The sequence below is a fragment of the Eubalaena glacialis genome, chromosome 7 (assembly GCF_028564815.1).
Source record: "Eubalaena glacialis isolate mEubGla1 chromosome 7, mEubGla1.1.hap2.+ XY, whole genome shotgun sequence".
In the NCBI taxonomy this organism is placed as follows: domain Eukaryota; kingdom Metazoa; phylum Chordata; class Mammalia; order Artiodactyla; family Balaenidae; genus Eubalaena; species Eubalaena glacialis.
The window spans coordinates 2,700,684-2,725,068 of record NC_083722.1 but is presented as its reverse complement, the minus strand read 5'-3'; the positions used below and the strand labels follow the sequence as shown (position 1 = coordinate 2,725,068).

The 24,385-nt window shown below is 41.8% G+C and overlaps 1 protein-coding gene across 6 annotated transcripts in view; it reads right to left on the bottom strand.

Moving 5' to 3' along the window:
- PRPF4B (pre-mRNA processing factor 4B) overlaps nt 1–5,036 on the bottom strand; it is a 42,545-nt gene extending 37,509 nt beyond the window's left edge. For all 6 annotated transcript variants that reach the window (XR_009701535.1, XR_009701533.1, XR_009701532.1 and 3 more), the window contains exon 1: nt 4,864–5,036. Coding sequence is in view for 2 of the 6 variants with exons in the window: in XM_061195682.1 (XP_061051665.1) it covers nt 4,864–5,000 (137 nt within the window). In the remaining 4 variants the exon portion in view is untranslated. The remainder of the gene's footprint in view (nt 1–4,863) is intronic.
- Between the last annotated feature and the right edge of the window lie 19,349 nt (nt 5,037–24,385).

Here is a 24,385-nt window from a genome sequence, read left to right as displayed (position 1 = left end):
GGGCCCCAAAAGTAAGTTGCTCTTATTGTTCAGACACTGGATAAATTTGCTCCCCACTGTGGGCACTGTGGAGCTGCAGATGGACACGAAGAATGTTATTTTAAGGAATCCTGGCGGGGGCAAGGATCCTCGAGTCAAACGGCCTTGTTCCAATGCTGCCTGCAATGGGACACCTCTAGTGTGACCTTAGACAAGCTACTCCCCTGTGCCGCAGTTCCCTCCACTGTAAAAACGGGGGACATAACAGTACTGGCAAATCACAGGTTTGTCGCAGCAATGAGTTCATACATATAAAACTGTCACACAAAGTGCTCAAGAAGTACTGCCTCTGCCTATGTCCCCAGGACAGATGAGACTTCACATTCAAGGAGGTGGGACGGGACTCGCCTAAGGGCATGTGTATCTCAAGCTGGTGAGAAGGCTGGTATTACATTCAAAGTCAGAGCTCTTGCAGTTGCTCGAAGATGCTTTTAAAATGTCAGGTCATGTCACCACTCTGAGTGAAAACTGACTACTGTTCCCTACCTTATTCAGAGCAAAAACTTAAACTCTGTATGAGTCCTATACTATCAGCCCAACCCGTCCACCACCCTGAACCCCTCGTTCCCTCCCACCCTCACTGCTCTCTTCCTACAGCAGGTGCTCTCCCACCAAAGGGCCTGGCACGCTTCCCCCAGACACAGCGCTGCTGCCCCCTCGCCCACCTCAGGCCTTTGCTCAAATTACACTTCCTCAGCCAGGTCTCTGGGCCAGTTCCTTTTAACTGCTACCCCACCCTAGCGCGCACAGATTCGCTTTCTCTGCTTAACTGCCCTCCACTTCATAGAATTCTTATTCGTCTCTCCCTATTGTAACACAAGCCCTATGAGAGCAGGATCTGAATCTGTCTAGCTGGCTGCTCTATCCCTGAGGCCCATAAGATGATCTAAGCTAGAGCAGGTACTCAATAAGTATTTGCCGTGTCAAAAAACGATCTACATAGAGTAACACACAGAAACAGTGTCACTGGCTACAGCTGGTTTACACTGTCTGCACGTGCGCTCGCAGCTCTGGATGGTGAACACTGTTTTCGCTCACTTACACCCCCAGTGCCCCATACAGCGCACACGCCTATTTCTTGACGGCAATACCCTCAAACGATTTAAATTTAATCACCTCCCGCAGAAAAATCTGCTTTTTTAACCCTTTTCCAATGCTTCCTATAATTTACAAGTCTTCCAAGGAGTTTCAAATCAAAATTCTTAAGAGTTTACCCACAGAGAAAGCAATTTCCTTCAAAAGAAAATCTAGCTCCTAAAGCTTCTGAGAATCAGGACTGACATCACGGTACCCAATGTTACTAAACAGTCATTCCCATGAGTGACCCCAGTTTTCCTTGTAACTTAATGAATGTTAATTCAAGAAATAATGACTAGGCTACTAATGAAACGCTACCAGCGCCTTAGGGCCAGCTAGGTTAACCTTAATAACTAACCCCGGAGTTCTCCTATACTGGGGTTAGGCAGAGAGCAGACCTTCAGCCTCTTCCGTTGATCTCTCAAGGCAAATTTCAAAGAAAATAACGAGTTAAGTCTGACTAGGTAAATCAGGGAAACTTGAACTCAACGAGCAAATGACACTTGTATCAATGCACGAGCTTGTGCTAGGTCAGTTAATTTAGGTTCATTATCAACAACTTTCCTCTAAAGCTTTAGGAAAAGGTTTCTTGTAAAGAAACTTGATCATCTTCTTGGATGGTTCATATTAACAATAAATACACGTATATAAATCCCATATACATAAATTTATACTTTAACGTTTACATTTTGCAGCCTAACACTACACAGTTAGCAGGTATATGTCTACACTAAACTGGTCTACAACAGGTTTGTCATAAACCAGTACTCACTGAGAGCTGAGTAACATCCTTCAAATCTCACTTGGAAACAAAGCTGAATTCAAAGTGCAGACAGTATGGAAGTGTTAAACAGTATTCATTCACGTGTTTGGTTAAATACATTGTACAAGTTTCACCCTTCAAACAACCCAGGGTCTTGGGGCATCTGGCACAATGAAAACAGCCATGTAACAACTTTAAAATAAAGTGACCAATTACCAACCTCTAGTGTTTTTTTTTTTAATTTTTTTTATTTTTTAAATTTTAATTTAAACTTTGGGTTTATTTATTTATTTATTTATTTATGGCTGTGTTGGGTCTTCGTTTCTATGCGAGGGCTTTCTCTAGTTGCGACAAGTGGGGGCCACGCTTCATCACGGTGCGCGGGCCTCTCTTGTTGCAGAGCACAGGCTCCAGACGCGCAGGCTCACGGGCCTAGTTGCTCCGCGGCATGTGGGATCCTCCCAGACCAGGGCTCGAACCTGTGTCCCCTGCATTGGCAGGCAGATTCTCAACCACTGCGCTACCAGGGAAGCCCTCTAGTGTTATTTTAACTTCCTCTTTCACATATATTTTTCAAAGAGTATTCTTAATAACATCTTATTCGGGAAGCATTCAATTCATGCTTTGCAGTTGGAGGCAAGGGGGAGCAAAATGAATGCCACTGCATTTTTTAAAGAAAATATTAAGCCTGTTTCTCTGACTATGTAGATGTAAAAATAAAAATGGATTCAAAAGACCAACTAGTCTTAAAACGAACCTTGCCCCGCCCCCCACCTTTTCCAAGTGGGATATTAAGTTTCAAAGAGTTAAAACTGTCATATCATGAAAACGGACCTTTCTAGTACACTGGAAATAAATAAAAATGATTTCAAATGCTAAAGGCTATTTTTAAAAGGAGCCACACTGTATAGCGAGGGACCAGACAGTACAAAAGTCAGGAGCAGGGCTCTAGAACTAGACTGCCTGGGTTTCCCTGCATGTGTCACTTAGTGTGACCTTGGGCAAGCTAACTTAATTTCTCTGTACTTCCGTTTCCTCATCTGTAAAATGTGGGAAATAACAGCATCCACCTCTGTTGGGTTGTTAGAAGGACTGAATGAGGTAATATTTGTTCAGTACCTGGTCTTCGTAAGTGCAAGTAAGTCAATGCATATAAAAATTTAAACGCTTAAAACCATCGAAAAAGGCTGAGCTAAAGAGACTGACAAATGTAAAAGCCACTAAAAAGCCTTCAGGGAGCTTAAAACTATTTTATACGTTTACCTTTTCTAAATGTTCCATTTGGAATAGACTCCATGTAACTGTGAACTCCTCAGTGTGTCGTCAAAAAAACTATTCAGACACTACATTCCAGCATTCACTGCGGGCAGCCAACATGGTACCTGCTTTCTTAGCAAACTGTCATTTTCTATGGCAAAACATTTTCAAATAAGTGAAAGTGGGACACATACAGACCACACATTCCATGCAAAACAAGTGTCGAGGAGGGGGGAGGTGGAATTAAAGACTATCTCAGGGTCATTCATACTGCAGGGGCCAAAATAAATATTATTATTAAATCTAGTGTTATTTGAATATGTAAATAAATACGGCTGAGCCACTCTTCAAAAGGAATCTGAACTGTCCCTGAAATCAAATAAATGGACATAATACTACAAAACTTTAAACAGATTACTAGAAAAATCAGCCGCGTTGCCTAAGACTTGGACCATCTTGTCATGAAGACTGGAACTGGGCCTCACTGTGAACTCGAGGAGAAACAAAAAGAGGCAAAGTCTACCCAGAACTTCGGAATCCATTTGCTCTCTTTTAAGTCAAATTGAAATGAAAATAATAAAGCAGCTTTCAGAGGCCTTTAATGAAAAACTTCATAAATATCTCTGTCTAGCTGAGTAAAGCAAATGACTGAGCAGTCCAGAACTGGACGCACAGCAATGAAGCGATGGGCTGGCTGGTGGCAAAGACTTCTCCTCTCTCTCAGTCCAAAGTTGCTGGAAGATTGTATCTACCTCTTTCCTAAGACGGCAGGAAACAAAATCAGATAATGCAGATGCAAAAAAAAGGTCGCTATAGAAATACTATTTTAAAATCCATTCTCTTCTAGGTTCTTGAGTTTTCCTAACAAACACACGAAAAACAAGATACTGCTTTTAGTTAAGCAACGGTTACCCTTGCAGCATGTACAAGTCTGTTTTTGCTCGGCCGCATCGATCCTTATACTAGCTTAATTACAGACAAGAAGTGCTTGGGTTTGGAAGTAGCTAACAATTTCCACTTCTTCCACTCGTACTCCCAAAGAAGCACTATAAACTCAGGCCAAAAATGCTAGGCCTCAAAACTGAGGACTTGATCCTACTTTGTCTCAAGTTTGCAAGTTGGCAAATTGCTGCAATTGGCGGGGAGGGGGGGAGGGGGGTGGGATATCGGGGGGATGCTAGAGTACAGAGTACAGGGTGGCAGGAGGAAGCACCCCGCCAGCCGCAAACTGCAGCTCTGGGGTGGTCAAGGAGCACGGCCCCGGCACCCCTTCTCCTCCCTGCTTTCAGGTCCTAAGGCTGACAAGGGCAGCAGAGGCACCAGGGGAACCGCCTGCGGAGGGAAGGTCTCAGGGCTCGCCCGCGCCGCCCTGCTGCTCGGGGGCCCGCACCGAGGCCGCCGGGAGCCCCGCTCGTCCCCGCGGAGGGCAGGCGGGCAGGCGCGCCCCCGCTGGAGCCGCGCGCTCGGGACCTGTAGAGGCCGCTCGCGCCCACGCCTCCCGGGGCAACGACGCGGCAGGCCCGGCCGCCCTCGACCCAGCAGCCGCGGCCTTCCGGCGAGCGGAGCGCGCAGGCCGCCCGCCCGCGCTCCACGACGCCGCGCGGGAGGCAAAGTTTGGCCGCGGCCCCAGGGCCCGAACTTTCCCGCCCGCCCGCCCGCGCAGCTCTCCGCCCGCTCCCCCTCGGCCAGCCCCGGGCGCCGGCCTTCCGCGCTCCTAGACTACTTACTCTGGCTGTTCCCGCAGCGACTGAGCCTCCGCGGCGGCCATCTTGAACTTCCTGACTCCTGGGCGGCGGTGGCGGTGGCCGCCCGGACGGTGGAAGCCACTGGAGGAGGAGGAAGAGGGAGCAGGGCCGTCGCGCATGTGCCGACAGCGTCGGGAACCGTGGAGCTCAGAATTGCTCGGAGAATCCGGATATAAAAGTGCATCCGGGGACAGGGCGCACGAGCGTCATGACGCACTTCCGCGACGGGGCGGGGCTGCGGCGGCGAGGGCTGGGGCTTTAAGGCCGCGCGTTGATTGGGTTAGAACCAACGTTACGTTCCAGGACCCCGGTGGAGAAAGAGGGTGTCTGCCTTGCGGGCGCGGTTCCGAGAACTGGTTTCATTGTGGGGCCCACAGTTGGGTTAAAATTCTCAAACTGGGGCAAACAAGATGACTTTGCTTTTAAATGCTTTTTTACTGTCTAGATAAGTCAATGTGAAACGGCATTAAGGGAAAGTTTGTAGAAAGGCAGGAGTACTGGAAACGTAGGGCTGTACCTAGAACATAGGGAACTATTTTTATTGATACATTTCTTTGAAACTTTTGAACTTTGTTTCAGCTGTTGCTAAGTACAGGGGTAACGATTCAGGAATCCGTTACTCCTGTTTAGTTTAGCTGGTTCTGTAATTGGTCCGAATAACTTGGTGACTTTGTTTTTCTATAATAATGGAATCTACGGTAACGAGATTAAATGAAACATTGTATGAGAAAACATTTACTGTCTCTTGGAGAGCTTTCAATACCATGGAGGTTTTTACGTTCTCTGTCTCTCAAAAGAGACGTATCTTTCTCCATACTCTGGAACCTGAAAGCAGGGTGATGATCACTTTTATTCTTAAAATCCACTGAGTTTGGGTTTGACCTAGAAATTTGAGCTCGGAATATCTGAATATCTCTTGATTTTCAGAGAGGAAGAGTTACAAATATTCTTACAAAATAAGTCCCTGGGTGGCTGGAATCCCAAACGCGTTAAAATGTTAAGCGTTTTCCCCTCATGGACTTTATTAACATGGAACACTAAATCAATCCCTGGATATTTATTGATTTTTTGTGGGTTCCCCCCCCCACCCATTGTTGCATTTCTTTATATGGTCCTTAATTATATTGTTTTCCTTATGAAGGATTTCTCTCTTTCTCCTTAATAATCAAACCCAGGTATAATAACTTAGAAGGCTTCTTTCAAAGGAAATAGTTTTCAGAAATATGTTAAGAATGGTTTATATTTTCAACCATATATTTATCTATGTACGAATAGTGTGTAGGTTGGGATTTCAGAGTTCCACTAATTGTTCCTACCTCTAGATTCTCATCCCTGTATATCTTTTCAAAGGTATTTTGTATATGGCAGCCTTGTATTTACAGTTTATTATATTCTCTGTCCCACGAAGGCAAGGCCATGTGTCATTGTGTTAAGAATAGCTCAAATATGTTATTAAAATGACAGAAAATTAGTTCATTATTTTTAAATAAATAATTTTAAAATGAAAATAAACAGTGTAACAGACTTATTACAGATCTCTTCTTGGAATTGAGGGCAAGCCTGTAAGAGATCTCACCTTGGATATAAAGTAGAATGATATACTTTAAGGCAAAGAAGCCTAGCAAACTGGCACTCAGAGGTAAGGTGACTTGCTTGTGATGACTCAGTTCCTAGGTGCCAAGCCACGGTTTGAACTGAAATTTCTCAAGTCTGTGCTCTTCCTTCGTACTGTGCTGCTTCCCACAGAAATGTCATTGGTTTAGCATCCCCTTATTGAGCACCCACCCACACAGCTCTTTGGTTTTCAAACTCCTTTCGAACAAAGGTAACGGAAAGAGCACTGGATTGGCACCCAGAAATTCCTTATTTTCTCTGTGTCCGTAAGCTGTAGTCTCTTCCTTGTTGCTGATTCGTGGAATGCTCATAAACCAATCTGTTTCCTCAGTCATAACGTGATCTCCCTGCCCTCCCTCGCCCCGCCCCCCTCCCCCCCGCGTTTCTTTGCAGCAGCTTTCACGTAGACATTAAACTAAGCATACCGAGTGTGGCGAAGGATAGGTGGGGAACACAGGAACTAAGGTTCAGGCTTGGAGCCTGATTATGACTGGCTCAAGTTTAGACTTGGACAAACCATTCAAGTTTTTCAACAAGAACATAGTAAAAATCAAGTTTCAGAAAATGATGCTGGCAAACACATGTCGCTCGCTCGGTACTACTCTCGGAGGGTGCACTAGGATTTGTCAAGGACTCAGCCCGAACTATATACTGCCGTTGAAGTTTTGGGAAAAACGGGGTTCTTTGAAGGCGGAGTTAAAGCAAACACCCACTTATTACTTTAATCATTCAGCAAACGTTTACTAAGCGACAAACTTAAGCCCAACTTTTCATTTTCAAACTTGAAGACCATCCTCTCAGCCTCGCTACCTTTTCCTGTCCTAGTTCGGGAACCTTTGCACCGGAAAGCAGCCGCGGTAGTGGCCGCTGGGTCGGACCCGCGCCGCGGGAGAGCTTCGGGGTGACCCCGCCCACCGGAAGTCGGTGGGGGGCGGGGCCTCGGCGAGCGCGCGTTTCTCGGCCCAGTGAGGCGCGTGCGTGCGTGCGTGCGTCCGTGCGTGCGTGCGCCTGGGAAGGGGTGGGCGGGGCTGAGGAGAGCGGCAGCCCCGCCCTTCCCCGCCCTTCGGAGCCCAGCCAGCCTAGCGCCTGCGAGCGAACCAGTGAGGACCACTCGGTGCTGCTGACGGATCTCGGGGACCGCAGCGCCCGGACGCCGGACACATTCTCTGGCCCGAGGACAAGGTTTTGGGGACAAGCATGCATTTTTGCACACTGGACTTTTTCTTACCGTCTTCCAAGTATTAGTGGTTTCCTGCAAGACGCACCTTCCCGAAATAGTGCGGTGCTTTAGAGTGACGTTCCTCCCGTGCCGAGCGATGTATTAAACTTGGACCTTCTAAGCTACCCCGTCCTCGATCGCGCCAAGCTCTTCATAGGCTCGTTATAGCGTGGGCTGCAGACAAACAAACAGCTTCCTAAGTCCTTTGAGGAAAACTGGCCCGCGCAGACTCCCCAGATGTCAATTCAAAGAATGTCGACGACCTTTTAGGTAACACCTAAGGTTTGACTCAGTTTAGATCTAGACTTGGGATTTGTAGATGCTTGGGAAGACACTGGGTTGAGTTTTTCCTTTATTACAAAACAAAAACATGAAAATAGTTTTTTGTTCTTTGTTTTAAAGCAGCTCCAATGCATTCACGAATATCTGGAAAATACAAGAGAACAAAAGAAAACAAAACGAAAACCACCCAGAGTTCCATTACCCAAACTGAACCAAAATTAATGTATGGGTCTATTGGGGCCTATTTCCACGTGAAATACTAAAATTTCTTGTACTCCTGTATGGAATGTGATAGTTTGCTTTTCCACGTAACATGCCTATCAATTTTTACATAATTCTAGCTTTAGTAAATGTCTTCCTAACTACACGATGGCCCTTTCCTTTGTTACTGGGTGTCCAGTAGGGTCAGTGTTGCTCTGTTGTGTGTGACTCTGATGAGGCAGTGTCTCCAGTGGTGTTCAGAACGTGACCATTCAGGTCAGGAAGACCTGGGCTTCACCACGTGTTTAACCTTTGGAGCCTCACTCTACACCTCAGTAACGAGAGGGTAATAGTTTCCATCATGTAGGATTATTACAAGAATTAAATGAAATAATGAATGAAAGTCCCTGGAGCATGTATTGATAAATACTAGCTATTTCGATAGGCAAGGTTTTTGGTTTTTTTTTTTTAGTTTGTTTCTTTTGTTCTGATTTTTTTGTTTAGTTCCAGATTTTCTATGTAGTTACATACTATTGCTACATTGGGTATAAGGGGTTTTATACACAGCTTTTCATGATTTTATTACATAAGTAACACATAAATAATACATAAATTAGAAGCACTTTTTGCAGTAAGAAAAAATGAAAATTGTCATCCTACTCCCTGTAGATAATTATTATTCACATTTTATAATAGGGCTAGCTAGCCTTTCTCCCTTTTTTATACTTGTATTCATATATTAATGACATTTTAAAAACTGCAATTGCATTATGAACTCAGTCTCATAACGGGCCAAGGATAGCGAAGAGGTCAGTGTGGAGAGAGTGCAGTGATTACAGGAGTAGGAAATAAAGCTGGAAAGGGAGTTTGTAGGATTTGGATTTCACTTAAGATTTATTGGACAGAGTAAGTGCAGGGTTGAAGAGTGGCATAATTTATTTTAGAATGTTTTCTTGGCTGCTCTAAGGAGCTAGACAGCCAGGGACCAGGGGAGGAAAGGTGGAATCCAGTTAGGAGTGTAACTCAGTAATCCTGGTGAGTGAAGGTGGTGGCTTAGAACAGGGTGAAAGTGGGAAAAAGTGGTTGGATTCTGGATATATTTTGAAAGGACAAGCTGTAGAATTCACTGATCAATTGGATGTGGGGTGTGAGAGACGGTGACTTAAAGGTATTTTGGCTTGAGCAGATATAATGCAATTGCCACTTACAGAGCAGATTTAATTGGTGGGGGTTGGGGGCGAATGAAGAGTTCTGTTTCAGTCATATTATGATTTCAGAGTCTATTAGATGTCTAATTGTAAGTGGGGTCTTAAAGACTTCAATTATTGTTGTCCATTTTCCCCTTCATTTCTGTCAGTTTTTGCTACATGTATTTTGGTTCTTTGTTATTAGGTTCACGCATGTTTATAAACATTATATCCTATTGGATTGACACTTTTAGCATTATAAAATGTCCCTCTTTTTCTGTAGTAACTTTTTAAAAATTTAAAAGTTTATTTTGTCTGACATTAGCACAGTCATTCCCACTTTCTGTGGTTGCTGCTTGCATGATTTTTACTATGAAATCTGAAGTATAGCTCCTGTAGACAGCATGTAGTTGGGTCTTGTTTTTTTAAATCTATTCTAATCTCTGCCTTTTGATTAGATTGTTTAATCCACTCACATTCAATGTTATTGACATAGTTGGATTTATGTCTATGATTTTATTTTTCTGTGTGTCTCATGTCTTTTTGTTCCTTTGTCCCTCCTTTACTGTTTTCTTTTGAATCAAGTGAATATTTTCTAATGTAGCGGTTTAATCTCTAAGTGATTTTTTCCCCCCACTATTTTAGTTGTCTCCTTTGTGGTTGCTCTAGAGCTTACCACATACATCTTAACTTACCAGAATTAGCTCCAAATTTGTACTAACATAATTCCAATGAGATTAAAAACCTTACTCCAATATAGATTTGTTCTATTTGCCTATTTTTTGTGGTATAATTGTTATATATATATTGTATCTATAAATGTTACAAACCCGACAGTACATTGTTATGATGATTACTTTATAGCTTTTAAGGAAACTGAAAGAAGAAAGGAAAGCAAATACATATTTATGGTTGACCCTTGAACAACACTGTGGATCCACTTATACGTGGATTCTTTTCAATAAATACTACAGTACTACATGATCCGTGCTTGGTTGAATTCATGGATGCAGAACCTTGGATATGGAGGGCCATCTGTAAAGTTACAACACGTTTTCAGCTGCGAGGGGGGTCAGTGCCCTTAACCCCACATTGCTCAAGGGTCGACTGTATAGCTTTTATTATGTATGACCTTCTTATTTATCATTTCTGGTTCTCTTTATTTCTTGTTTTTGTGGATCCAAGTTACCATCTGGAGTAATTTCTTTAGCTCAGTGCAGCCTTGCTACTACCCACCTCCTTTGTACTGCTGTTAGCAAATATGTTACATTTCTATTCTATATGTTATAGACCCAACAATACATTTTATTATTTATATACATAAAATGTATTGTTTTATACAATTGCTTTTTTTCATGTGTGCATCTTAAAAACAACTTTATTGAGGTATAATTTGCATATCATCAAATCACCCATTTTAAGTGCGCACTTCAGTCATTCTCAGCAAATTTACGTAATTGTGAACCATCACCATAATCCAGTGTCAGAACATTTTCATCACCCCTGTAATATTTCCTCATACCCACTTGCCATCACTCGCCATTCTCACCCCTGCTCCCAAGCAACCATTAATATACTTTCTTTCTCTATGGATTTGTCTTTTCTAGGCAATCATTGTATTTTTCTTTTTCAATTTTCTAGTACACTCTCAATTTTGTACAACTACTACGTCTATCTAGTCCCAAATATTTTCATCACTCCAGAATAAAACCTGTACCCAGTAAGCTGTTTGTCCCCATTCCCCTATCCACCCAGCCCCTGGCAACCACCAGTCAGTATCCTGTTTCTGTGGATTCATCTATTTTGGATATTTTATCTAAATGGAATAATATATTATGTGACCAGTTGTATCTGTCTTCTTTTACTGTTTTAGAGGTTGATTCACATTGTAGTATGTATCAGTACTTCATTTCTTTCTATGGAGGAATAGTATTCCATTGTATGAATACATACAGTTGTTTTTTAAATCTCTTAAGAGAAGAAACAAAAATGCATTTATGCTGTCTTTTGTAATTACCTAATTACCAGCGCTGTTTGTTTTTATGTGTTGGTTCAGATTACTGTCTGTGGTCACTTTCTTTTAGCCTAAAGAACTTCCTTTAGTATTTCTTGTAGGGTGGGACTGCCAGCAGCAAATTCTCAGTTCTTGTTTATCTGGAAGTTTCTTTATTTCATCATCATTTTTGAAAGATAACTTTTTGGATATACTATTATTGGTTGACAGGTTTTTGTTTGACCCTTTTGAATATGTTATTACACTGCCTTCTGCCTTCCATTGTTTCTGCTGAAAAATCTGCTGTTAATCTCATTGAGGTTAACTTTTTTGGGGCCACACCGCATCTTAGTTCCCCAACCAGGGATCAAACCCGTGCCCCCTGCAATGGAAGCTCAGAGTCCTAACCACTGAACCACCAGGGAAGTCCCAGTGTCCCCTTTAAATGATGAATTGTTTTTCTCTTGCTGCTTTCAAGATTTTCTCCTTGTGTTTGGCTTTCAGCGATTTTACTGTGATGTGTTTATATGTGGATCTCTTTTGCATTTATTCTACTTGGAGTTCTTTGTTCTATAGCTTTTCAATAAATTTGGGAAGGTTTCAGCCATTATTTCTTCAAATATTTTTCTGCTCCTTTTTCTTCTCTCTCTTTCTGGCAATCTCATTACATGTATGTTGGTGTGCTTTAGAGTGTCCCACAATCCTAAGGCTCTGTTCATTTTTTCAGAAATTCTTTTTTCTCTCTGTTTTCTGATTGCATAATTTCTATTGATCTATTGTCAAGTTTACTAATTTTTTTTCCTGCCAGTTCAAATCTACTGTTGAGCCCCTCTAGTGAAGTTTTCATTCCATTTATTGTATTTTTCAACTCCAGAATTCCCACTTGTTTTTTGTTTGTTTGTTTGTTTTAATTAATTTATTTATTTTTGGCTATGTTGGGTCTTCGTTTCTGTGCGAGGGCTTTCTCTAGTTGCGGCGAGCGGGGGCCACTCTTCATCGCGGTGCGCGGGCCTCTCACTATCGCGGCCTCTCTTGTTGCGGAGCACAGGCTCCAGACGCGCAGGCTCAGTAGTTGTGGCTCACGGGCCCAGTTGCTCCGCGGCATGTGGGATCTTCCCAGACCAGGGCTCGAACCCGTGTCCCCTGCATTGGCAGGCAGATTCTCAACCACTGCGCCACCAGGGAAGCCTCCCACTTGTTTTTTAAAAATAATTTCTCTTTATTGATATTCTGTATTCGATGTGACATTGTCATCATACCTTACTTCTTTAACCATGTTTCCTTTAGTTCTTTGAACACGTTTACAGCGGCTACTTTGAAAGCCGTTGTTAAATCCAACATCTAGTTACTCTCACAGGCGGTTTCTATTGCCTGCTTTTTTTCCGTGGTGTGGGGTCATACTTTCCTGTTTCTTTTCATGCCTTGTAATCTTCTGTTGGAAGTTGGCATGTTTTAGCAACTCTGGTTACTGGTTTCCACCCTTCTCCAGTCTTGTTATTATTATGCTTGTTTATTTGTTTAGTGACTCAGTTATTCTAGTGAAGTCTATTCCTTCCTCACCCCATGCTGTGTGAAGTCTCTGATGTTGTTCCTGAGGGAGTGCAGCCTTGGGGATTCCTACAGTCACTCTGGGATGACAGTGGTTTTGTAAAGGTTCTCTTTGCCCCTTTCTTGTCCTGGCCATACCCAGGTGTTAAGGTCCACTAGGTGCTGGCTGATTGCTGTATTGTTTTCAACATTACCCTGGGGCATAAATTGGTCCACAGACTAAACCAATCAAATTCAGGGACATTTAAAAGGATAGTTTCTAAGGTCACTGTCTGAGATTTGGTCTGACTCCAGGTGGGTTCCTACCAGCAGTCTCTCTATCCCTGGTTCTCTGGTAGAAACGGCTGGCCTACAGTTTAACCTCCATGTGCAATGATTCTACCAATCTCCTCCGGGTTGTCTTTCCCCATATCCTCCACTGTTTTTGAGAGCATCTGGAAGCTCGAACTTCCTCTCCTCTGTTGCAAATGAAGCCATTTCTTTTGGGAAGAGACGAGGAGCTATCTGTTTTACAGCCTCCTGTACCCTCCTGGCAGAATCTCTGATCCAGGACTCTGGAGCTGGGAGGGGAATAATGACATGCCTGTCTCTGAGTGACACTTGTGTTAGGAGCTGGGCGCTCGGTGGAAGGGGACAACAGTAGCCACAGGTCCTCTCCTTCTCCCAGTGCCTCTGCCTTGGGACCATGGCAAAGGCAGTCAGGGCCCCAGTATTCCCAGTGGTGCCGCACTTGAGGTATAAAGCCTTCAGTCCACAGACGGGAGCTGGGCAGAAGAAAGTCCTCTCCTCTTGGCTGCATCCTCCTGGAACTTAGCCTGAGGAACAGGGAGCTGGGGGCAGAACGAGAAAGGCTGACAGCCCCAGAAGATGGCCCTCTGCCTGGGAGCTGGGGGACAGGGAGCCCCGTGTTTTGGGTGACACCAGGCTGGGGTGGAGTTTCTGTCTCTCTGATTTGGGAGGGTGTGAGGGAGGGAGCAGGTGTTGGTTCAAATACCACAAACACTCACTGATTTTACCAAATTACAGTAGATTTTCTTGAATGAATGTTTCTTCATTTGCTGCATGCCCTTAGGATAATTTCCAGAGACTATAAGTGATTGTTTTAAATACCTTTTATCAGGTTTGCCGGGGAGGGGGTTCATGGAACTCCTCACACTGCAGTGCCAGTTAAATGTCTAATTGTAGATGTGAAGTAGGCAGTGGATAGACAAGTCTGGAGTTCAAGGGTGAAAGTAGAGCCGGGGATAGACGTTCTGGAGACATGGCGTGTGCATGCATTTTAAGAATGGGATTGACCAAGCTCACTTAGGTTCTGGGCAAGAGAGTAGATGGAGAAGAGTGTAGGCAAGGTTTTAAAGGCCATGCTTATTTTAGGGTGATTGGCAGTAAGCGTTATCACTTAGGTGCCATTAGAGAAAAACCGTTAAATTCACATAAAGAGTTAGGAGACATTTAACAATTTCCTTAACTGCTCTGCAGCTAAGTAATAGCGTGTGGCCTTGAATGAGTTGTATAATCTCAGTTTCCTCAACTAAAATGAAGGAGTGGAGCTAGGTGATGACGAGAGCCTCATTGTACCTTCCAACCACAACCTATTATTCTTTAAAATTGGATAACTACACATTCTTGCTTTCTCAAATTCCAGGTACTTATATAAATTCCTGTACTCAGTGCTGGCGAGAGTTTGGTGAAATGGGCTTGCTTATACACTGCTGGTAGGAATGAATTTAGTAATGTGCTTCAAGATCCTTACAAATGTCAATGCCATTTGCCCCAGTAATTCCTCTTTCAGGACTTCCCTGGTGGTGCAGTGTCTAAGACTCCGTGCTCCCAATGCAGGGGGCCCAGGTTCGATCCCTGGTCAGAGAACTAGATCCCACATGCCACAGCTAAGAGTTCACATGCCGCAACTAAAAAAAGAAAAAGATCCCGCATGCTGCAATTAAGACCTGGCATAGCCAAATAAATAAATAAATAAATACCAGGCAAAAAAAATCTCCCTCAACTTTACATTTTGTTACAAAGTACTCTACCAGATGTACTCCAGAGTTTGTAATATTCACTATAAGTCTTTACGTGACTGATCAAACTAGAATTTTGATGTATATATCATTTCTCAGTGACTTTAGAACCTTTTTGAAGTTTAGGGAAAGATGATTTAATTTTTCAGATAAAATTACCTTCTAGGTAAGATCTGCCTAGAAGTCAAAGCATTTTGTATTAAAATTTTTTTTTTATGTTGCAGTTGCAAACACAGCAATTTGTGCAGTAGATCTCTGTATGCTATGTTCTTCAGTAAGTGAATGGATAAACAAACTGTTGTACATCAATACAATAGAATACTATTCCAAGATAGTGAGAAATGAATTATCGTGCCACAAAAAGACATGGAGGGATCTTAAATGCACGTAGCTAAGTAAAAGAAGTCTGAAAAGGCTGAATACTGTATGATTCCAACTATATGATGTTCTGTAAAAGGCAAAACTATGGAGACAGTGGTTGCCAGGGGCCCAAGGGGAGGGAGAAATGAATAGGCTGAACACAGAGGATTTTTACGAGAGTGATACTATAATGGTGGATACATGTGATTGTACGTTTGTCCAAACCCATAGAACACACAACACCAAAAGTGAACCCTAAAGTAAACTATGGACTTTAGTTAATAATGTATCAACATTGGTCCATTAATTGTAATGAATGTAGCACACCTATTTAGGACGTTAATAGTAGGGGAAACTGAGGATGGGGAGAGAGGGAGTATACGATAACATTCTGTACTTTCTGCTCCGTTGTATGTAAACCTAAAACTCTAATAAATAAAGTCTAGTTTTTAAAAAGCTCAGCTATCAAATTTGTGAGGTAGACCTCTATGTTGTGAGTGTATGGGGGAGGTTGTCTTTGTATACGGGGTGGAGTCACAGATAACTAGATGTCATTTCAGCAACATTTTCCCCTCCACATTTACAATAGATTGTTTTTAAAATTGTGTGCCTTGTAGTGAAAATTCAACACCCAACTGTATGTCGATCGTATCTCAATAAAACTGGGAAAAAAAGGATTTAACACCAACCTTTTAAAATACCTTTTTATACATTCTTTTCTCTTTTTTTTTTTCTATTCATAGGTAGGTCTGTGTTGTTAAATTAATGAATTTGAATTTAAATTCCAGTACATTTCCTGTGATCCTGACATTTATCAGAGGAAAGCATAATGTCCAAATCCTTTTTCCTAGGGTTCCTAGGGGAAGACTTTGAAGCTCAGGTTGCAAGCTTGGGAGAAATACTTTCCTTAGAGACATGTGGGTGCAAGCTTTTTTTTTTTTTTAAATAAATTTATTTATTTTATTTATTTTTGGCTGTGTTGGGTCTTCGTTGCTGCGCGCGGGCTTTCTCTAGTTGTGGCGAGCGGGGGCTACTCTTCGTTGCGGTGCACGGGCTTCTCATTGCTGTGGCTTTTTGTTGCGGAGCACAGGATCTAGGTGCGCGGGCTTCAGTAGTTGCAGCACGCAGGCTCAGTAGTTGTGGCTCACGGGCTCTAGAGCTCAGGCTCAGTAGTTGTGGTGCACAGGCTTAGTTGCTCCAAGACATGTGGGATCTTCCCGGACCAGGGCTCGAACCCGTGTCCCCTGCATTGGCAGGCGGATTCTCATCCACTGTGCCACCAGGGAAGCCCTGGGTGCAAGCTTTGCCAGGTCACCAGCAACACAAAGAACGCCTCAGGAACCACATCTTAATTTCCTGTTGAATGATAGGTGCCATTACAGTTTTGAACCAGAAATGAAAACCGACTCAGACGAAAACTTCAAGTTTTAGAATGCAGATTAGTCAGAAAACAAACAAAATCTGGAAACGATGCCTTTTCTGTTACCAACGTACTGAGTGCTCTCAGACCTAAATTCTGTGTCAGATCCTAACCCCGGGTGGTCACAGCGACAGTCTTCGTGGGCCCGTGAATCAAGCACGCTGAAGAAGCTGGACAGTTCCTGCTAACGGGCCTTTCTCTCCTGTGGCTAATGTCGTCTGAGCTAAAATCAGGTAGGAAAGATAGAAAGACCCAGCCTGAGTGCTTTATAGCTGTTGGCTTATGCTGAATTTCTACTATACAATCTCAGAACCTTGGGAGAATTCAGTGTCCAAAGTAGCTTCAAAATGAGAACTGATAAAAGTCGGAAAAGAAGGAAGAGATGACAATCGAGTTGACCTCTTAAAATGTTGTGATGAAAGAAGCCTTCTATGTAGCCTATTTTAGACCACAGTTGTACTAAATTTTGTTGTAAATGTCAAAAGAGACCTTTTGGATTTACACGTTTCTATTGTAACAGATCTAAGTAAAACTTAATGGGAAGACAATTTTCACAATTTTTCACATGCTAGGAAAAGTAATCAGCGCTTGATAGGGAAAAAGTTTTCTTGACACAAAATGATTGGGGGAAACATAGGAATCAGTCATCAAAGAAAGGAGTCAGTCGTCAGTGTTTTTTTAAATTGTCCAGAGTGTTTGGCTTTCTGTGAAGCTGAACATGTTAGAAATCTCAGGAGACTTCTCATTATGATAACTTAAGTCTCTGAACAGTCATTTTCCTGGAAAGTTTAGAGCATTTCTTTTTGGTTGTTGCTGTTCTTATTCACTCATCTTAAATGAAATTCAGAAAATTGTATTTTGGATGTGAACAGTCACGGCACCTGTGTTTCCTAGTGCAGCTGGTTACTATTAGCCTTTTGCAACTTGAGTAATTTCAGGCAGTTTCATATAATTCAGTATAATCAAAGAGTGTTGGAATAGAAAATGATTTTCTAGTATATGCATTATATTGTCTCCTGTTAATGTTTGTTTGAATATATGTCCATAATTTTGAAGAGTTAAAAACTTTTCTATGTATCTTGACAAGCCTGCAGTCTGTGTGCCATGAGGGCACAGTGGTGAAGAATACAGTTTGGTGCCACTGCCTTGATGGGTACTAAGGTGCCAGCAGTTTTACCACCTTTGATTTTGTACCATCAGTACAGCATCGGCACAGCCAGAAACGCAGACAGCATCTCAGTGTTGTCATGAAAGTAGTTTTGACATTGTAGACCCCATGAAAGGCTTCTGGAAACCCCTGATGATTTGTGGACCACACTTGGAGAACTGCGACGGTAGTTAGAAAAGTTAGTCAAACAGACAGGATAGAATAGGGAGGGATTACACCGTGCATGGACTGACACTGCCAGGGGAGGGTTCCAGCCCCCCGAGGGCAGCAAAACTCATCACTGGTATCAGAGTCGCCAAGGAAAACGCAGCGTGGGATGGACCAGCACTTTTACTCGTGTAGACAAGAGACAGAGCAAGATTAGCTCCAATAAATAGTGTGTGTTGCTCTCCCACGGCCAGCAGTTCCCCACCGCAGCCGAGGCAGGACAGACGGCCTGCACGCATCTCTCTCGTGCTGCAGCAGAAGGACCCGGTCCCTCCCCGAGGAGTCTGAAATACTGAAAGTCTGCGGGTTATCCAGACACCCACCAGAGCAGAGCAAAGGAGCCCACGGTGAGCCTGAAACAGGGAAATACATCCCACACAAGGCCATAAAGGACCAGGCTGTGTGGGCTCTTTCCCTCGGTGAGGAAGTATCCAGGGAGCGAGCGAGGTCGAAGGGCCGTGGGCAGGAGATTGCCTTTCCCGGCAATTACGTGTGATCTGCTCCCACTACAGTCTTACCTGCTGCTTCTCTTTATCTAACCTCATCCAGTTGCTTTCCTTCCTTTTTTTGGTCAAATTATTTTGCCTTGATGTGTTCTGTAATGTTTTCTCATTGAAAATTATAAAATTTAATCGTATAGATGTTTGCTTTTAAAAATTAATAGTGGAGGAAATGAGGCATCATTTAAAAGTTATAACCAACTAGCAGTCAATCCAAAGTAGTAAGTAAGTGCTGGATAGCTACCTATTACAAGTGTCCTCAAGACTGAAGAAAGGATAAAATCAAAACTTCCGGGACTCATGCCATTTTCAGGCCTGGGGCGCATGTCGTCGGTTCCGGTCATTGCCCCCTCCTCTTATTTTCTGCCTACTTAGAGCCTTTCGGCACTTTCACAAACTATTTGGAATAAATAATGCTGAATCCTGCCTACTTTGGGTGCTTGTTAAACTGATGACCGACTTCCCGTTGTCGATAGGATTATCAATAGAGAACGTAAAAGGCAGAGAGATCCGCTACAGAATTGGATTATTTCTCCACTGTTTCTACATGGGGAGTATTCCTGTGTTTTTCTCATTCTTGAAAGAGATGATGGCTACTAGACTCGCCCTTTTCACTTCACTGGAGGGACGTTCTCACCTCTCTTGAGGGCACCTCTGGTGTACCCTGCTAGAAGGAAGTCACCTGTTTCCTCTGGTCAGTGGGCACTGCCTCAAGTTATAGGTCCTAGGTAGTATTCTGGGGAAAATTTGAATTGCTTTGGATTAACTGTCCTAATGTATAAGAATGGCTTGTAAACTCTGAAATGGTATACACTGGAGAGGTGTCAGTGAGATGATTTCTAATTTTTAACTACACGTAAGTTCATTCATCTTGCCAGGGACAAAACTTACAGATGTCAGATTATAAATATTGCTGCGACAAGGAACCATCTATAGACTCTCTGAAACATTCTGCTGCCTTACTCATCTTATTTGGATAACATGAGTGGTTTCCCTAAATACACAATTCATGTGAAAAGTACTTTGCAATCTGTAAGTGTATGTACGAATATTAGTTACTGGAAGGTAATAAAGTAAAAGAGGAAGACATGAGAACAAGGGTAAAACACTTGCAAGAAAGAGGAGGCTGCCTAACACACAGACATGAGGGTGATGTGACTATGCAAGGGGCCTTTGATCTTCAAGACAGGATTTCCATCTTTCAGTGTCGCTCCCTTTTATAAACTGTAACTTGGTTCTTGTGCTTTTTTCATCCATACAGGACTTAGTTTTGATAGGATATATATTAATCTGTAAATATATAGGTACAGATTTATATTGTATCTGTACTAACTACAATTCATAGAGTTAAAATGAGTATTTCTGATTGGTCTTCATTATCATTTTGAAGATTACAGATCATCTAAATATACTATATATATTCCTGAGCTTTTTTTTTTGGACAGATAAAAATTTGCCTGAGATTCCCAAGCATCTCAATGCCCATACCCACAATTCCTACTCACATTTGTCCAATGAATGTGAAGAAAACAAAACAAAATAACAACAGCAACAAAATTGCATCAATATGCAAGTGACTTGATGTTAATAGGTAAACTAGAAACCATGGAAAACTATAAAGTGAAAAATAAGTTATCTATGATCCTACCACCAAGAAATAGTCCCTATATTAACATTTTTTTTTAAAAAAAAATTTATTTATTTATTTATTTATTTATGGCTGTGTTGGGTCTTCGTTTCTGTGCGAGGGCTTTCTCTAGTTGCGGCAAGCGGGGGCCACTCTTCATCGCGGTGCGCGGGCCTCTCACTATCGCGGCCTCTCTTGTTGCGGAGCACAGGCTCCAGACGCGCAGGCTCAGTAACTGTGGCTCACGGGCCCAGTTGCTCCGCGGCATGTGGGATCTTCCCAGACCAGGGCTCGAACCCGTGTTCCCTGCATTGGCAGGCAGATTCTCAACCACTGCGCCACCAGGGAAGCCCTATATTAACATTTTGATATTTCCTTCCAGTCCCTCTTTTTCTGGCTTTTTCCTTAAAAACAGTTTTTTGGGGTTTTTTAGATCTAATGTGACACTTATGTAGGTTATTTTTAGTCAGTTAAGATTTAGGTAGAACCAGTGAAGGAGGGCAAAACTTAATGGATGAAATAAAAAAGCTTTAAAACTTTTTAATTAAAATATTCTGTATTACTATTTAAAAAACAGACCTTGAATTTAGACATAGAAGTACAGAACCACACTCCCCCCAACCGTATACTTTCTTGCCTTTTAATCAGTATATTTTATGAATATACTGACAACATCCTGAGGTGTATGAAAATACAGAAACTCAGACCCTGCTACAGTTGATCCTCTGTGTCTGCAGGTTCTGCGTCCATGAAGATTCAGCAGTATTTGGGGGGAAAATTCCAGAATGTTCCAAAAAGCCATACTCGAATTTGCTGCACATTGGCAACTATTTACAAAGCCTTTACATTGTATTAGGTATTATAAGTAATTTAGAGACGATTTAAAGTATACTGGAGGATGTGCATAGGTTATATGCAAATATCATGCCATTTTATATAAGTGACTTGAGCTTCCATGGATTTTGGTATCTGAGGGGGCCCTGGAACCAATCCCCTGCAGATACCAAGGGACGGCTATAATTATTTTTCACTTTATTGCTACTAACATATTTTAGAAGGTTTTGAAATACTATAATAGTTGTTTTTCAGGTATTCATAAACATATTTTACACCATAATATGTGTCTTTCACACCATAATATGTGTCTTTCACAGAATCTTTCAGTTTACTTCTTGGTGTTCTCATAACATTTTTCAACCCTTTCTATATAATTTTTTGTTTGCATTAGCTACTCTCTTTGGAAAACCTTGCAATAGAAGGAGGATGGACCCCACCCAGAAACTGGTTCTGATGTTGAGACGGATGACACCACCATCACACCAGTGGGTATGGAAAAGCTTATTTACTGAAACTGTCTATAAAACAGAAAGAAAATCAGGGACATAGAAAATAGACTGGTGGTTGCCAAGGGAGAGGGGGGTGGGGGAAGGGAGGAGTGGGAGTTTGGGATTAGCAGATGCAAACTGGTATATATAGAATGGATAAACAAGGTCCTACTGTATAGCACAAGCAACTATATTCAATATCCTGCGATAAACCATAATGGAAAAGACTATGAGAAAGAATGTATATATATATATATATATATGTATAACTGAGTCACTTCGCTATATAGCAGTAATTAACACAACATTGTAACTATACTTTAGTAAAAAATAAATTAAAAAAAAAGTTTATTTACATAGTCAGGTTTTCTGGGGCGAGCAGCCGCTGGCTCCCAGCCTGGTTTGAAAATGGCTTAAGAGAGCAGGGGAGGGCGACTGACTTGGTTTGGGGCGGCGTTCTCACGACCCAGCCTGGGCTTGTGTGGTTTGAACTTGCACCAAAGTAGGAGCATTCGATGCTCTCATCAGCTTGCTCAGATGTGGGGCACAGGGGAGGGATATGGGAGGGGGGCTTGGACACTGTCTGTAGTCAAACATGGAAATTGGAATCAGACTGTGTATGCCAAATCTACCTTCCTAACCATTTGTGCAAATAGTTTTGAGAAATCTATTTTCTGTAGCATAGTTTAGGAGAATGATAACAATGTAATAGTGATGATAGCTGACATGTATACTTACCGTGTGTCAGACACTGTAATGACTGCTTTACACATATTAGTTCACTTAATCGTATAATCAGTCTATGCAGTAGGCAATAGTATCTTCATTCTACAGATGAAAAATCTGCAAACAGAGAGGTTAGGTAATTTTCCTAAGTTCACATAGCTAGTGAATGGCAGAGACGGGATTTGAAAACAAGTAAAGACAAATCACCTTTAATTCTTTTTGCTTTCTGAGTGTTTGCACTGGCCTCCAGTATTCCATGTTAATTAAAAAGATTTTAAGAATAATGAGCTTTGAATCACTTCCAATTTGTCTGTGTGAATTAGAGCAAATTTTGGGTCCCAGGAAATGCTCTTCCAAGGGAACATGTATTTCTACTTCTTTAATTTAAAAACTTAGCAGTATACTATTCCTCCTGAATGATCCAGCACAGTTATAATTTTGTCCCTTTTTCACTGTGTTAGGATATTATACACATCTCTCTATTTTTTTAATAGAATTAGATTTCAGAAAACATGAAGGAGGGAATACAACTGCCCACATCTTTAATTAATTTGTACTGTCCTTGAGTTGGTAATTTATGGAGGAAAAAACTGGTACAGACTTTTATCTTCTTAGTGATGTGATTTTTTTCTCACTAATCCCCTTAACGATCTTTTTTCTGCTCTTTTAAATGTTTAGCTAATTGCTATCTAAATATCACCCGTGGGAAGTTTGGTACTTTTAGCTCTGTGACTTAAGATATAATATTTGGTTAGAAAGGTGGTTGATAATAGTTTTTAGGTAAGTGCATATCTAGTAGAGACTTTTAAAATAATAATTTAACTTTTCTAAACTTTGTATAAAAATAAATCTAATCATGAAGTGCTTTGAGAACTTAAAAAGCATTACTGAATACAGCTGACTGCTTTTAGGAGAGCATCTTATTTTAACTGTTCAGGCTGCTTTGAAACATTTTTTATTTCAATACCCTTCTAAAGTCAATATTAACTATATGCGACTAATTGCATTTTTTCTTGAAATCTGTTATAAAACAATTTCTTGCATAGGAAATGTACTTTCAGTAAAGGGAACAGTTGTTTTCTTTGATGTTTTGTTTTAGACATTGTGTGGTTTTAGCTTGTCCGGGTGATTTTTTTCATTATGGTGTGAGATAAGAGTCAAGATTCCTTTTTTTTTTTTTTTTTAAATCTATCACATGGATTTCCAGTTGTTCCAACACCATTAAGTTACCTTTGTCTTTGTGCTGAGAAATCAAATGGCCATATATGCATGGGTATATTTTTGAACTGCCTGTTCTTTTCCATCGGTCAACATTTCTATTCCTACACCAATTCTGCACTGCCTTAATTACTGTATCTTTGCAGCAAGTGGTATAAGATGTCCAACTTTGTTATTTTTCAAAATTGCTTGGCTATTCTAGGTCCTTTCCATTTGCACTCCCACATAAATTTTAGAATCTGTCAATTTTTACTCGTCTGAGAAACTGTTTATTTCTCCTTCCCTTTTTTTAAATAGTTTTTTTAAATTGTGGTAAAATATACATAATTTTTATCATCGTAACTATTTATAAGTGTAAATTCAGTGGCATCAGTTACATCCACAATGCTGTGTACTCATCACCACTATCTGCACCCAACATAGACTCTATCATCATCCCCAACATAGACTCTATTCCCAGGAAATACCAACTCCTCCTTTTCTCCTCCCCACCCCCCTGGCAACCTCTATCCTGATCTGTGTCTGTGAATTGCCTATTCTAGCTGCCTCTTCTCAGTGGAATCATACAATATTTGTCCTTCTGTGTCTGGCTTATATCACTTAGCGAGACCTCATGGATATCTTCAAGGTCCATCCATGTTGTAGCATATATAAGCATTTAATTCCTTTTTATGGCTGAATAGTATCCCTTTTGTAATATATACACCACACTTTGTTTATCCATTCATTTATTGATGGACACGGTTGTTTCACCATTGAGAATAGTGTTGCTGTGAACATGGGTGTGGAGATACCTGTTTGAATCCCTGCTTTCAATCGTTTTGGATATACAGTTGACCCTTGAATGAAGGAGTTAGGGGTGCTGACCCTCCTACAGTTGAAAATCAG